Source organism: Garra rufa, chromosome 22 (genome assembly GCF_049309525.1).
Source record: "Garra rufa chromosome 22, GarRuf1.0, whole genome shotgun sequence".
Taxonomy (NCBI): domain Eukaryota; kingdom Metazoa; phylum Chordata; class Actinopteri; order Cypriniformes; family Cyprinidae; genus Garra; species Garra rufa.
In genome coordinates, this window is record NC_133382.1 from 4,943,432 (window position 1) to 4,958,833 (window position 15,402).

At 35.7% G+C, this 15,402-nt stretch overlaps 1 protein-coding gene across 1 annotated transcript in view; it reads left to right on the forward strand.

The window, feature by feature from the left end:
• The window catches only part of LOC141298314 (putative uncharacterized protein MYH16), a 38,838-nt gene extending 23,695 nt beyond the window's left edge, over positions 1–15,143 (forward strand). Inside the window, exons 7-19 of the mRNA XM_073828818.1 lie at positions 367–494; positions 573–769; positions 1,910–2,042; positions 3,553–3,769; positions 4,135–4,271; positions 6,383–6,486; positions 7,849–8,041; positions 8,130–8,333; positions 9,347–9,472; positions 9,553–9,723; positions 11,870–12,070; positions 14,749–14,895; positions 14,987–15,143. Coding sequence (XP_073684919.1) covers positions 367–494; positions 573–769; positions 1,910–2,042; positions 3,553–3,769; positions 4,135–4,271; positions 6,383–6,486; positions 7,849–8,041; positions 8,130–8,333; positions 9,347–9,472; positions 9,553–9,723; positions 11,870–12,070; positions 14,749–14,895; positions 14,987–15,136 — 2,108 coding nt within the window. The 3' untranslated portion in view covers positions 15,137–15,143. The remainder of the gene's footprint in view (positions 1–366; positions 495–572; positions 770–1,909; positions 2,043–3,552; positions 3,770–4,134; positions 4,272–6,382; positions 6,487–7,848; positions 8,042–8,129; positions 8,334–9,346; positions 9,473–9,552; positions 9,724–11,869; positions 12,071–14,748; positions 14,896–14,986) is intronic.
• Positions 15,144–15,402: the final 259 nt, after the last annotated feature.

The window sequence follows — 15,402 nt, forward strand, 5'->3', positions numbered from 1 at the left end:
TTATGTTTGACAATTGTGTTAAATTACATGTGTAAGCATCTGTTGTTTCGGTTTCTTCTTCACTTGTGTTTTGGACATTCTGTACAGAAAGATGTGTAATAGCGTCCCTAGCGTATAACAGTGAAAACACAGATTTTCAGAGCAAAATTATAGCTCAAATATATTTAGACTTTTTCTAAGTATACTTAAAAGTATATTTCTAAGAAGTATATAAAGCACATTTCTAAGAAACACATACATAATAGACTCAAAGTATACTTTCATACTTTTTAGTTTAAATGAAGTATGCTATAGCACACTTGAATAAACTTCTTTTTCATAATGGTTTTCATTAAAAATGGTTTAAAAGTGTTCAAACTTTTGCAGCTGAAAACAATGAGCTGACGAGACAGATGGAGGAGATGGACAACAAGGGCAGCAACCTGAGCCGAACGAAAGCCCTGCTGATGACCCAGCATGAGGAACTCAAGAAACAGTTTGATGAGGAGGTCAAGGTGTGTGGTTAGCTCAAATGGAGCAGATTGTTTTGCAGTGATGTCTGAGTGACTGTTTGACATTGGGTTTGTCGTCAGGCTAAAGCGCTGCTGAGCAGCAGTCTGTCAGCGCTGCGGCAGGAGTGTGACACACTGAAGGAGCAGCTGGAGGAGGAGCAGGAGAGCAAACAGGAGCTGCAGCGCCTAGTCTCCAAACTCAACAGCGACGTCACGCACTGGAGGAGCCGCCATGAGGCTGATGCCATCCAGCACAGCGACGAGCTGGAAGAAGCCAAGTATGCATTGATAGTGTAAACACATTATTGCAGTAGAGTTCTTTGTTGGTCCTGTAACCACATTCAGAATGGACCAGGGATACAAGGGTAAGAATCTGGATACCCTTACCAAAAAGAAGCATACTTCAAGTTAATTTTTAAGTGTACACTATTTAGTAAGTATACAAATACCAGTGTACTAGTAGTATCTTTTAAGTGTACTATTTCAGTACTCCTTCGGACTAAATTGGCCCACTTTCTAGTACTGTATATATAAGTATACTTTAAGTATAACAGTAGTAAACTTTGAGTACACAACTAGTTTACATCTCTGTTTTTAGTTTGTACTGCAAGTATACTAAAAGTGAACGTATAGGTATACTAATAGTTTACTAATTAAATACTTTTTATGCATTTTTAGTACACTTTGAAGTATAGTCTCAGTAAACGACTAGGTATACTCTAGGGGTGGCACGGTACATGAAAAACATAAATAAAAGTGAAAAAATAAATAAACATAATTTTGAACAAAAAGCTAAAAAAAGACTATTCATGATAATCAAAACATAGATGGAGTTGATATATGTGACTCTGGACCACAAAACCAGTCATAAGGTTAAATTTTACAAAACTGAGATATATACATCATATGAAAGCTCAATAATTAAGCTTTCTATTGATGTATGGTTTGTTATGATGGGACAATATTTGGCCGAGATACATCTATTTGAAAATCTGGAATCTGAGGGTGCAAAAAAATCAAAATACTGAGAAAATCACATTTAAAGTTGTCCAAATTAAGTTCTTAACAATGCATATTACTAATCAAAAATTACATTTTGATATATTTATAGTAGGAATTTTACAAAAAATCTTCATGGAACATGATCTTTACTTAATTTCCTAATGATTTTTGGCATAAAAGAAAAATCTATAATTTTGACCCATATAATGTATTTTTGGCTATTGCTACTATTGCTATTGCTTAAATTTTGTTCAGTTTGGTCCAAGATTTGATCCAACCCAGTAGCTGAAATCCAGTCAAATTTCTTTTGAACATCTGGGTCTTGGCCATTCTTCTGTAAATGATGTTAAACTCACCAGCGCTCTCTAAACACCTTCAGTTTGACAGAGAGTGTGTGTAACAAATGTTCATTGCAGGAAGAAGCTGTTAGCCCGTCTGCAGGAGGCCGAGGAGGCAGCGGAGGCCACGCAAGCCAAGTGCTCCAGTCTGGAGAAAACCAAGCAGAGACTGCAGGGAGAGGTGGAGGAGCTGTGTGTGGATCTGGAGAAGGTACAAGCCCATCACAGATGAACACAAGACTGTCACGCATAAATATGAAACCAACTGACAAGTCAATGTAATTTGAGCAGTGGCATATTTACAAAAGCCCTCCAGAAGTAATTGCACACTGGTGAAACATCTACTGTTATTAAATGCATTTTTTAATTACGTGGACCTTTTTTGTATTTTTAATTTCTCTCAACTATTGCTGTCAATCTGTTTGTGCATGATCAGGGTGAAAATTCTTAAAATGTCTAAATAACGTTTTCCTAATAGAAGGCCTCAAAATGTCTTAAATTCAGATTCGATGGGTCTTAAATATTTTTGGTCTCATTAGCACTAAAATAGCTTTGGTCTGATGGACCTAATGGCTGTTTACATTCATTGGACAGAACAAAGATTCCCCCAAACATTTGTTGTTTGTAAATTCATAAATGTATTTAAAACATTAATCTTATAACATTATTTTTATATTATTTATTGTACTTGTAATTTTACAGTGTACATTTTTTAATCTGCTTGATAACAGCCCTATAGAATTTATTGTTCTTCAGAAAAATCCTTAAGGTCCCACAAATTCTTTGGTTTTTCAGCTTTTTTGTGTATTTGCACCCTTTCCAATAATGACTGTATGATTTTGAGATCTATCTTGCAACTATAATGCAACTATTACAGAAGGTTTGTATGTTCACTGGTGCTCCAGAAGGAAACACAGTGCATTAAAAGTCGGGGTAGATATTTTTAATTTGACGATCAGGGTAAATTTGACTTATTTTGTCTTCTGGGAAACATGTTTGTATCTTTTGTAGCTTCTGAAGGGCAGTACTAAATTGAAAAAAAAAAATGATATTTGGGCAAAATAAGCAAAATGTACACATCTTCATTCTGTTCAAACGTTTACACCCCCAGCTCCTAATGCATAATTTTTCCTTCTGAAGCATCAGTGACAGTTTGAACCTTCTGTAATAGTTGCATATGAGTCCCTCAGTTGTCCTCAGTGTGAAAAGATGGATCTCAAAATCATACAGTCATTGTTGGAAAGGGTTTAAATACACAAAAAAAGCTGAAAAACCAAAGAATTTGTGGAACCTGAAGGATTTTTCTGAAGAACTGTGGGCAGTTTAACTGTTCAGGACAAACAAGGGACTCATGAACAACTATCACTAAAAAAACAAAAACAAAAAAAAAACACAGCTGTGGATAATTCAGGTAACAACACAGTATTAAGAATCAAGCGTATGTAAACTTTTGAACAGGGTCATTTTTATAAATTTGACTATTATTTTCTCTTGTGGACTATGTGTAAACATCTTTTATGTGAAGTATATTAATCAGCTCAGTACTAAATAAAAAATAACATGCATTTTGTATAATCCCTGTTATTTTGGTAAAATAATTAACATTTTGCAGATTCTGCATAGTGCATGCAAACTTATGACTTCAACATATGCACAATGCTCAAGGTTTTGTCAAGAAATTCTGCACAGTCATTCGGCTGATTCGGCTGTTCCTCCTATAGGCAAATAATGTTGCTGCAGTGCTAGACAAGAAGCAGCGGATGCTGGACAAGCAGCTGAGCGACTGGAGGCAGAAATGTGAAGAGCTGCTGTCGGAGGTGGAGAGCTGTCAGAAGGAGAGCAGACAACATGCCGCGGAGCTCTTCAAGCTCAAAACCATCTATGAGGAGTCCATGGAGCAGAGCGAGGCTCTCCGCAGGGAAAACAAGGCCTTGCAGGGTAACGCTGACACGTCCGTCAACGTCTCATCATTACGCAATATGTGTTTATCTCAAACCTTTTGTGAAGATGCATGTGTGACGGTCTGTGAAAACATGACAGAGCTCATATAAACACAGATTATAGTAGAGCTGAGCCAGCGTGATGTGGGACTGTCAGACTCCATCTTTCATTATGGGCTCGGTTTGAATGGCTGCGGTTTTCAGCGGTATTTAGTTGAGGAAGACAGTCCAACAGAAACAAGCTGATTCAGTAATAGACGGAGAGAATGATGCTTCATTGACTGCACAGAATTCTCCTGAAATATTCAATAAAATGTGTTTTATTAAACTCTTGTGTTTGATTGCTGTGTTGTTGTGTTTCAGAGGAGGTTGCTGATCTTACCGACCAGCTGTCAGATGGAGGAAAGAGTGTCCATGAGCTTCAGAAAATGAAAAAGAAAATTGAGATGGAGAAAGAAGAGCTGCAGGCGTCACTGGAGGAGTCAGAGGCAGCGTTAGAGGTCTGGAGAAATACTCAGATTTTCCTTTTTCTGCTTGATGATTACACTATAAATAGAGGTCAGTCTCAGAAAAGCTGACATTACTGTAATGCAAATAAGATATTTTTTAAAGAAAAGCATATTTTTATTCATCAAGGATGGATTAAATTGATCAAAAGTGATTACAAAAGATTTCTATTTCAAATAAATGCTGTTTTTTGAACTTTCTGTTCATCAAAGAACCCTTAAAAATCTAAATGTATCATGGTTTCCACAAAAATATTCAGCAGCACAACTGTTTTCAGTGATACAAATCAGATGATGTTTCTTGAGCGGCAAATCGGCATATTAAAATGATTTCTGAAGGATCATGTGACACTGAAGACTGGAGTAATGAGGCTAAAAATACAGCTTTGATCACAAGAAGAAATTTCAGTTTACAACATATTCACATAGAAAACAGTTATTTTGAATAATAATAACATTTCACAATTTTCATTGTATTTTTGATCAAATAAATGCAGCCTTGGTGAAACAAGAGACTTCTTTTAGTTTATAATCAGTCATCATTTGTTACATATTCAATGCATTTTTAAATAGACAAACATTTATTTCAAATATAATTTTCAGTCATTCACCCAAAGTCTCTATTTTAATCAGAAAGACTGATTTCAACTCACTAGGTGTTCAGAAACACTAATCTTGTATGATATTTGGCCCAATAAAAGGCCAGTAAAACCGGCGCATACTGAATTGTTAGCAGTGATAATGGCACTTTTAAAACTACTACTAAGCTTTGACATTATTTCCCAACAAGCAAAGTGGTCTTAAGCGTTTTAATCTCCAGGATGTGCACCAGTGAGTCTCCAGAGTAAATATGACAGAGTCCTGTCAGGCTTGTAATGTTTTTGCAGCAGAAGTGTTCACCTTTTGGCTCAGGTTTGAGATCCCAGTTGATGATAAATGGAGCTGCTGTGAGGCTGTTTTTAAAAATGACATGTCATGACGTGGCCCTCGACCCAATGACCTCCACTTGTGTGGTCTGACGGCCGTCCAGCTGACAGCACTGATGGATGACGTTCATGCAGATGGAGATCTGCTTGAGGTCACTTACAGGCGTTTGTGTTTTTGCAGAGGAGCCTGTTCAGAAACTCTTGATATGTTCATTATCCATTTAAAGCAGTAGATTTGAACATGTGGAGGAATTAATTCATGATATTTACTTTTTTAGTCATTTTTAACTTTTAAAACTATAGGCAGGTCCTAAGAGGAATTATTGTTGTGATATTGCTGAGAAATAATTCAGCATTTTGTTAATAAAAATTATCATAATATTTGCAGATTTCAGTGTGATTGGTTTTTCTAAATCAATTTGCATACTGAATTTTATTGTTTTTTTATGTGCATTACCTTGAAGAAAACTGAAACTTTTGTCCATTTTTTTTTTAATTTTTCACATGAATCTGTAACACTTACAGTGCCTTGCGAAATTATTCATTTTTTTCACATTTTATTATGTTGCTGCCTTATGTTAAACTACTTTAAATTACTTATTTTCCCACATCAATCTACACTCCATACTCCATAGCAAAGCAAAGCAAAAAATAGTTTTTTGACATTTGTGCAAAATTATTAAAAATAAAAAACTGAAAAGATCCCGTTGCATAAGTATTCATACCCTTTTCTGGGACACTCGGAATTTAGCTCAGGAGCATTCATATTGCTTCTAGATGTTACTACACTTCGAGTGTAGTAGGCAAATTCATTTGAATGAGTCTGATTTAGAAAGGCACACACCTCTCAGAAAAGGTCTAACAGCTGAAAATGCATATCAGAGCAAAAACCAAGTCCTGAGGTCAAGATAACTGCCTGTAGAGCTCAGTGACAGACTTGCGTTAAGGCAATGATCTAGGGAAGAGTTCAGAAAAAAATCTGCTGCATTGAAGGTTCACAGAAGCATGTAGCCTCCATTATCCATAATGGAAGATAATTGGAACAACTAGGACTTTGAGTTGCTGCCTGCAAATTTCACTTGAAAAGTGAAAATCGTGTATTCAGGAAAAAGTGTTGCTGTGATTTTTCCGCCATCTATTGGTTCAGAGAGGAATCAGATGTGCTGTCTGTTTCTGTAGGCCGAGGAGACAAAGGTTCTACGTCTTCAGCTGGAAGTGTCTCAGGCTAAATCAGACATGGAACGCAGACTGCAGGAGAAAGAAGAGGAGTTTGAGGCCACCAGGTATGATCAGCGCTTTCTAGTTCTGTCAACATGATATCACTGAGTGTGTGTTAAAGGATTCAGTGAATGGTGATAGTTGGAAAAATGGCCTAACATGATCTCCCAAATGCCTTAAAAAACATCTTCTGCTTTTAGTTAACATGGTTCTTTTTGCATTTCAGTCCTTTAACTCTTTCCACCTCTTCCTTTATTTCCTGCTTTGAACTAACAAGGGTTAACTTCTACGGTAAGTAACTTTATCTGCCATCTTCTGGTTCATGAAACATTGCAAATTAATGCAACTTCAATCTGTCAGCTTCCATATCTTTGCTTTAAAACTATATTTTGAGTGTGATTCATTGAGGAAAAAAGGATAAAACAAAATAAACAAGGTTAAATAAGAATTGGACTGTGAATTACTTTTTTTTCTTCATTTCATATAATAAGCAACACAAGATAAAAAATAAAATATATATATATATATGTATTTCCTTGCATTTTTATATATATTATGATAAAAAAAAATTTATGTGAATTCTTTTGGCCATGATAATCATATGATGGAAATCTGACATAAAGACAGCCCTAGTGTTTTTATTTATTAATAAAAATGTTAATTTCTAACACGTGGAGCAGGAACTTAAAAAAACATGTTTTTTTTCCAATTTTTTTTATTTCACATAATTCAAGTTCTCCCACAGAATTCTATTTTTGCATCACTCTTAAACCAGCCTGAAAACAGTTTGTTTCAATGTTGCAAAATTCTAAAAACCTAACATCTGTAAACAAGACCAGATTGAGAGACCAAGACCACCAAACCGGCTTAGACTGGTTTAAAATAAGTTTTTATAAAATGATGCTTCGCAAAGCCACACCCACCTTATTACTGTTGCTACGTCCGACAAGCCATGCCACACATCTCATGCAGTGAAAAATACATTGTGGAGCAAAGTAGCAACTGACAATGCACTGACAAGCAAGACTAAAATTAAAACTATTATTAAAACTAAATCTCAGGTTTAAAATCTTGTAACTTTTTAAAGAAATTCATACAATGAATACCATTTTATAGCTCCTTAATGTGTCGCAACATCACTGTGGTGCCTCAGTTCTAGCATGAACTCTTTTTCTTTACTAGACGTAGCATGAAATAAATATGAATGAACATCAAAATGTATCCTGTTTCCAGTTTAGAAAGACGTCAATACACAATTATTGAAGTTTAAGTCCACCAAAGTTACTCTAGAATAGAAAAGAATAGAATAGAATAGAATAGAATAGAATAGAATAGAATAGAATAGAAACTGTTTGCAAAGGGTCAATGCCAAAACGTCCAGTTCAGGCAGGGAAACAGAAGCATATGAGATGTATTGTTGATTTCAGGAAGAGCCACCAGAGGGCGTTGGAGTCTCTGCAGGCCAGTCTGGATGTGGAGGTGAAGGCGCGCAACGAGGCGGCCCGGCTCAAGAAGAAGATGGAGAGTGATGCAAATGAGCTGGAAGTTCAGGTGGACCAGCTGAACAAGAACAATGCAGAGGTGATGAAGACCGTGAAGAAGATGCAGCAGCAGATCAAGGTGCAGCTCACATTCATGCAGGAGAACCTGTTGATGTACAGTGTTTAGACGCACATGTATAAACAGAGGCTCTATGTGTCTCCTGCAGGAGCTCCAGGGTCAGCTGGAGGAGGAGGCGCGTGTGCAGGAGGAGCTGAGGGAGGAGCAGACGCTGCTGGAGCGCCGCTGCACCCTGCTGGTCACAGAGAGCGAGGAGAGCCGCGCTGCGCTGGAGGCGGCAGAGAGAGTCCGCAAGAGCCTGGAGACGGAGCTGCATGAGACTGCAGAGAAATACAACACACTCGACAGCCAGGTGCTGATGGACACACACTCCAACACACTACACTCTATTATAACCTTCATTAAAGGAGAAGTTTACTTTCAGAACAAAAATGTACACATAAATCACCCCCTTGTCATTCAAGATGTACATGTCTTTCTTTCTTCAGTCGTAAAGAAATTGTGTTTTTGAGGAAAACATTTAAGGATTTCTCTCCTTATAGTGGACGTCTATGGTGGCCACGAGTTTGAACTTCCAAAATGCAGCTTAAATGCAGCTTCAAAACGCTCTAAATGATCCCAGACAAGAAAGAATGATCTTATTAAGTGAAACAATTGGTTATTTTCTGAAAAAGAAAATAAAAAATACTTTTTAACCCTTAAATGCTCATCTTGTCTAGCCCTTTGTGTACTCTATTCTGGTTCAAAATCATCCTTTATCTTTTTGTGAAGGGCGTTTGATCTTCTTTGCACGTTCACTTTGTAAACATTGGGTTAGTACTTTTGCAGCGATGTTGGACGATTTTGAAGTTGGAGGAGAAAATAACTGTCTTGAACAAGAATACACAGAGCACACGCAGAGCTAGACAAGACAAGCATTTGAGGTCAACAAGTATATAAATTGCCAAGTTTTGCTAGACCCTTCTTCCTCGGCTGAGATCATTTAGAGGCCTTTGAAGCTGCATTTAAACTGCATTTTGGAAGTTCAAACTCGGGAAGTTCTGAAATGTATTGACTGTATATGACTGAAGAAAGAAAGACATGAAGATCTTGGATGACAAGGGAGTACATTATCTGTAAATTTGTGTCTTGTAAGTGAATTTCTCCTTTAAAAACTTTGTTATATTACATAAAGATCACAATTTTTTAAGTAAATTTCATGTCACAGAATCTTTTATTTTCCATGAATCCCTTGCAATACATTCACAGACTCAGTCAGAAATGAACAAGGCCAAAGCAGGGTATAGTTAACAGTTAACTAAAAATAAAACCATTTTCTTTGCAAACGGTCAACTGAACTGAACAAAACATGTTCTGTGCTCTCAGTTCCAGTGTGTGTCCAGTGGGAAGCGGAAGCTGGAAGTGGACGTCCAGCAGCTGACGCAGGAACACGAAGAGCTGCAGACTGAACTCAGATCAGCCAACGACAAGGCCAAGAAGTCTGCATGTGAGGTACAGACACACAAACACACAGAACTCAGGGAAAGGCCTGTGACCGTTTTGAGTCTGACGCTGTGCTGCCGGTCCCACAGACGGCGCGTGTGCTGGAGGAGCTGCGTGTGGAGCAGGAGCACATCATGCATCTGGAGCGCATCAAGAAGAGCCTGGAGCTCCAGATGAAGGACATGAGCGGCAGACTGGAGGAGGCGGAGCAGATGGCCATGAAGGGAGGGAAGAAAATCATTCAGAAGCTGGAGGGACGGGTAAATATTAGCAACCTGATGAGCATCACAATATTTATTGAGCATCAAAAGGGGAGGAAATGCTTTCCACGTGTCTGTTAGAGCTTTTTTGTTCACGATTAAACTCAACAGAGTAGCTTTCCTTTTAAAGGAGAAGTTCACTTCCAGAACAAAAATTTACAGATAATGTACTCACCCCCTTGTCGTCCAAGATGTTCATGTCTTTCTTTCTGCAGTCATAAAGAAATCTTGTTTTCTCCTTCAACTTCAAAATCGACCTACATCGTTGTTTTACCTTTTTTGTTAAGGTTGTTTGGTCTTCTTTGCGTGTTCACTTTGCAAACACTGGGTCGGTACTTCTGCAGCGATGTAGGATGATTTTGAAATGATTTTTGAAGTTGAGGGAGAAAATAAGATAGTAGTTTTTCAACATACCCTAACTGTTTTGAACCAGAAATGCACAGACTACTCGCGCACATCGCAGAGTAAGACAAGATGAGCATTTGAGGTTAACAAGTATATATAAATTGTAATTAAAAAAATAATAATAATAATCGATCGTTTCACTAGATCAGACCCTTTTTCCTTGGCTGGGATCGTTTACAGCTGCATTTCGGATCATTTGAAGCTGCTTTTAAACTGCATTTTGGAACTTCAAACTTGGGGGACCATAGAAGTCCACTATATGGAGAAATATCCTCAAATGTTTTTCTCAATAAACATAATTTCTTTACAACTGAAGAAAGAAAGACATGAACATCTTGGATGACAAGGGGGTGAGTAAATTATTACATTTTTGTTCTGGAAGTGAACTTCTCCTTTAATTTTGGCCCCATGAATCCATTTTATGTTTCGACAACTTCTGTTGTTGTAGCAATAGCCAAAAATACATAGTGTGTAAAAATGATAAACTTTTCTTTTATGCCAAAAATCATTAGGATATTAAGTAAAGATCATGTTCCATGAAGATATTTTGTAAATTTCCTACTGTAAATATATCAAAACCTAATTTTTGATTAGTAATATGCACTGCTAGGAACTTCATTTGGACAACTAAAGGTGATTCTCAATATTTAGATTTGTTTAAACAATCAGATTCCAGATTTTCAAATAGTTGTCCTCTCCTAACAAACCATACATCAATGAAAATAAAAAAATAAAAACCGTTATGACTGGATTTGTGGTCCAGGGTCCCATCTGAAATTGACATACTAACTTGTGCTGTAAGATTAAAAAGGTTTTAATAAATAAATAGTCAAAATAATGACATACGAAGTAATTCATGAGATAAAAAGTCAGAATTAGGACTTAAAAGACTATTTATATGAGAAATATAATTGACAAAATTCAAAATTTACATAAGTTATAATTATGAGATACAAAGTCGTAATGACAGAAGTTATCAAATAAATAATAATTTATTTGATAACATAATTTAAGACAATTATGATTGACAAATACTCAAAATAAGACAAATTCAAAGTTGAGTCGTATGATTAAAGTCATAATTATGACATAAAAAGACAACATTATGACTTTTAACTTTTAAATTTGGACTTTTGATCTCATAATTATGACCCGCTGTCATACTTTTAACTTGTATGCCATATAATCATAATCATTATGATTTGCCAAAGTGTGATTTTTTTTTCTAATGTGTTTTATGAGTCTGTTTTATGATTTAAAACAAATTGAATGTAAAAATGCTGTGTTTTGAATGAATAAAGCTTTAACAATTACATTTTTAAAAAGTAATCAAGTGAAATTATAACAATTTAAAACTAAATATTGCATTTTATTGATTTATTTTGTCAAATAAAATGCTGCACATCAGAAGTTTATACATTTAAACATGGATGAGTAATATCTTGGTTAAATAATATTGACTAAAATTAATATTATTACTTTGCGAGGTGCATTTTAGTATGCAATAGTAATATGTTTGTTTGTGGTGAAGATCTATGAGTTTCAGTGTGTGTTTGATGGTAGTTTTTCTCAAAATAAATGGTTTAAAGCTGCTGAAGTGAGTCTTGGAGCAGCTCTAGAGATGAAGTTTACATATTCATGTCTATATTAAACACAAACCATGTTAGAGTTGCATGTTAGATTCATCCATATCCAGCAAAAAAGTGATTTGACATGGCCTCTGTTCTGTGTAAACGTTTAGGTGAAGGAGCTGGAGTTGGAGCTGGACAGCGAGCAGAAGAGACACACAGAGACGGTGAAGAGCCTACGTAAGAATGAGCGGCGTCTGAAGGAGCTGCTCTTCCAGTCTGAAGAGGACCAGAAGAACCAGCACCGCATGCAGGAGCTGGTGGAGAGACTCCAGACGAAGATGAAAGCCTACAAGAGACAAGTGGAGGAGGCGGTAAGACACTGCTGCTGTTAACATAACTGTGGGTTATGCTGGTTAGTGCTGCTGTAAGCACACATGCTTCATTGCCAGTCAAACCAGCATGGGGTTTCTGGTTGAGCAGGAATGTTCCTGCATAAAAGCCAAGCAAAGCCAGAATGACCAGCTGCAAACCAGCATGAATCAGCATAAACCAGCCTGGAGAAGCATGTCACTTTAGGATTTTCATAAGAATAAAATTCCTGCTTTGGTGAAACACAGTTATACTAAGTCATTATTATAGGATAAGTCAGAAATTTTGATAGAATAAAAGCGAATGACCAGCTAGAGTGAGTAGTAGACGCGAATAGAAACGTGAATGGAAGCAAGAACCGGCTAATGGAATGCTAACAAGCTGCACTTGCGGTTATAAAATAAAAGCGAACGATCAGATTAGATTAGATCATATTAGTTTGCTGGATAATATCAGGAATTTGGTGGGAGTTAAGCTATATTTTATCAATTTAAACAGAGAGTGATAGTAAGATAGTAAAATTATGAATTAAAAGTTATGATTATGACAGATTTTGTCTTAGTGTGTCATAATTTTGATTTTAATTGACTGAATTAGTCTTGTAAGTATGAATTAAAGTCAACTATAAAGTCTCATTTTTGTTACTGTCATAATTTCGACTAAATCATCAATATTTAATGACTTCATCATATAAATGACTTAGCATGTCATATTTTTGACTTTTTGTCATAACCATAATTTGTTATAATTATGACAGTGTCAGTTTTGGCTTTGTCATGGTTATTACATTTCTACTCATTAATATAACTGTCATAATATTTACTTTTTGTCATTAATGTTAATGTCTAATAGCTAACTTTTTTCATAAGACTTTTTGTCTAATAATAATAACTGACATTTGTCACAATTATGACTAAGTATGTCATAATTGACGTTTGATCATTGACTTTTTGTCGTTTGTCCAAATAATGACTCATTATTGAGAGTTTTTATTTCATAACTATAACCTTTACAGTATGTCACAACTAAGACTTTGATGTCATTATAATTTTTCACATAAATGCCTTGTTGTCATAATTCTAACTTTTTATCACATAAATACGACTTAGTATATCTTTATTCTGACTTTATATTTCATAACTATGACTGTCTCGTAATTATAACTTAGTATGTGAATTTTGACTTTTTATGTCATAATTATGACTGTCAGAACTGACTTAAACATATACAGTCAAGCCCGAAATTATTCATACCCCTGGCAAATTCTGACTTAAAGCTGCTTTTATTCAACCAAGTTTTTTTTTTGTTTTTTTTTTGGACTGGAAATGACACAGGCTTCTCCCAAAAGATAATAAGACGATGTACAAGAGGCATCATTGCGTAAAAAATATTTCTCAGGTTCTATTTACATTTGAACAAAAAGTGGCATGTCCAAAATTATTCATACCCTTTGCAAACTGTCACAATCTATGGGAAAATCCAAAGTTCTGTACCATTCCAAATAGTCCAAGCTGTTCTAAGGCATCCTAACTACCATGATTCATTGGGAACAGCAGTTTTAATCAACTCAACAGGTGAAAAACAGAAGCTCTCTCCTGTTGGCTTGTGGACATTCATGGCTAAGACAAAGGACCTGCGGCTGTGCATTGTGGCTGCTCACAAGTCAGGAAAGGGCTATAAGACCATATCAAAATGTTTTGAAGTTCCAGTGGCTACAGTGCAAAGTATTATTAAAAAATACAAGACGTTCCACACTGTGAAAAACACAATTATTGAGAAGGGTATGAATAATTTTGAACATGCCACTTTTTGTTCAAATGTAAATAAAAGATGAGTAATAATTTTTTCCACAATGATGCCTCTTGTACATCATCATATTATCTTATGGGAGACGTCTGTGTCATTTCTAATAAATAAATAAAAAAACTTGCTGGTTGAATAAAAGTAACTTTAAGTCAGAATTTGCCAGGAGTATGAATAATTTCCTTACTACTTGACTGTACATGTTTTTGTCATAATTATGACATTTATGTGATCAATATGATTTAGCCTGTCATTTTGACTATTTATTTCATAACTATAACTTTTGTCATACAACAATTTCAATGTTTTGTCATATTTATGACTTAGAATGTCATAATTGACTATTAATCATATAAATGTCTTAGTAACAATTATAACTCATGCCATTAATGACTTAGTTTGACATTATTTAGATTTTTTATTTCATAACTACTACAACTTTCATACTTTTAAATCATAATTAAGAAATTCTAATTTTGTCAATTATGATTTCCGTCATATAAATGTCATTTTTGTGTCATATAATAATAATAATTATGATTTACCAAAGCATGATTTTGTTTCTTATGTGGCTAAATGAGCTTCCATGCATTTCCATATTTCAAGTTAGTCATATTTCAAATAGTTAATGTATAATGAATACACTTTAATTATGAATTATGCAATAGCATATTAGACATTTATATAATAGTGTAACACTTAATGAATAAATTAAAGTGTACTGTAATAAATGTAATTGTATATTGTATTATTTTCACATATTATGGCTAAATAAAAACATACAACCTGTAGAACATTAATGCATTAATGAATGAAGTGGAACTGTGAAACATTGAGTGAAACACACTTTCTCTGAAATGCTGTTGTTGATGCACAGGAGGAGCAGGCGAATGTGAATCTGGCCAAGTACAGGAAGACGGTTCATGAGCTGGACGACGCAGAAGAGCGGGCTGACATCGCCGAGTCTGCACTCACCAAGATCAGGACCAAGAACAGAGGCAGCTTCGGCAAAGGCTACTCATCAGTGAGTGTCCATCAGGACAAATATTAATGCCATCTGTCTACAGCAGGTGTCAGTAACACACTGCTTGTGTGTGTGTTTGTGTTTGAAACAGGGTTACAGCACTCCCTATCCAGGCCTGGTGAGGTCGCCCAGCTCTGTGGGGTCAGAGGGCAGAGGTGAGAAGGTCACTGATGACGACGAGTCCATCAGCTCTCTCATTCCCACCTACTTGAATTCAATCAAGAAACTCATGATCGATTAGAATCTGAGATTTGTCATAATTTTTGTCTTAAAAAATAATTGTAAACATATAAATCTTTTTATTACAACAAGTATCTATGTTCAGTATTACATTTGGCATCATCAGCATGACTTTACTATCAAGAAACGATTAAAACGGTTTGTCCAGTATAATCATCATCCCCTTGCTGCATAGTGTCATGTTTGCATTAGTTTTGTATTTATTGATGACGGCTACATAAATAGTGCAAACGATAAATCCTATTTAGTTCAACATTAAATTTAATG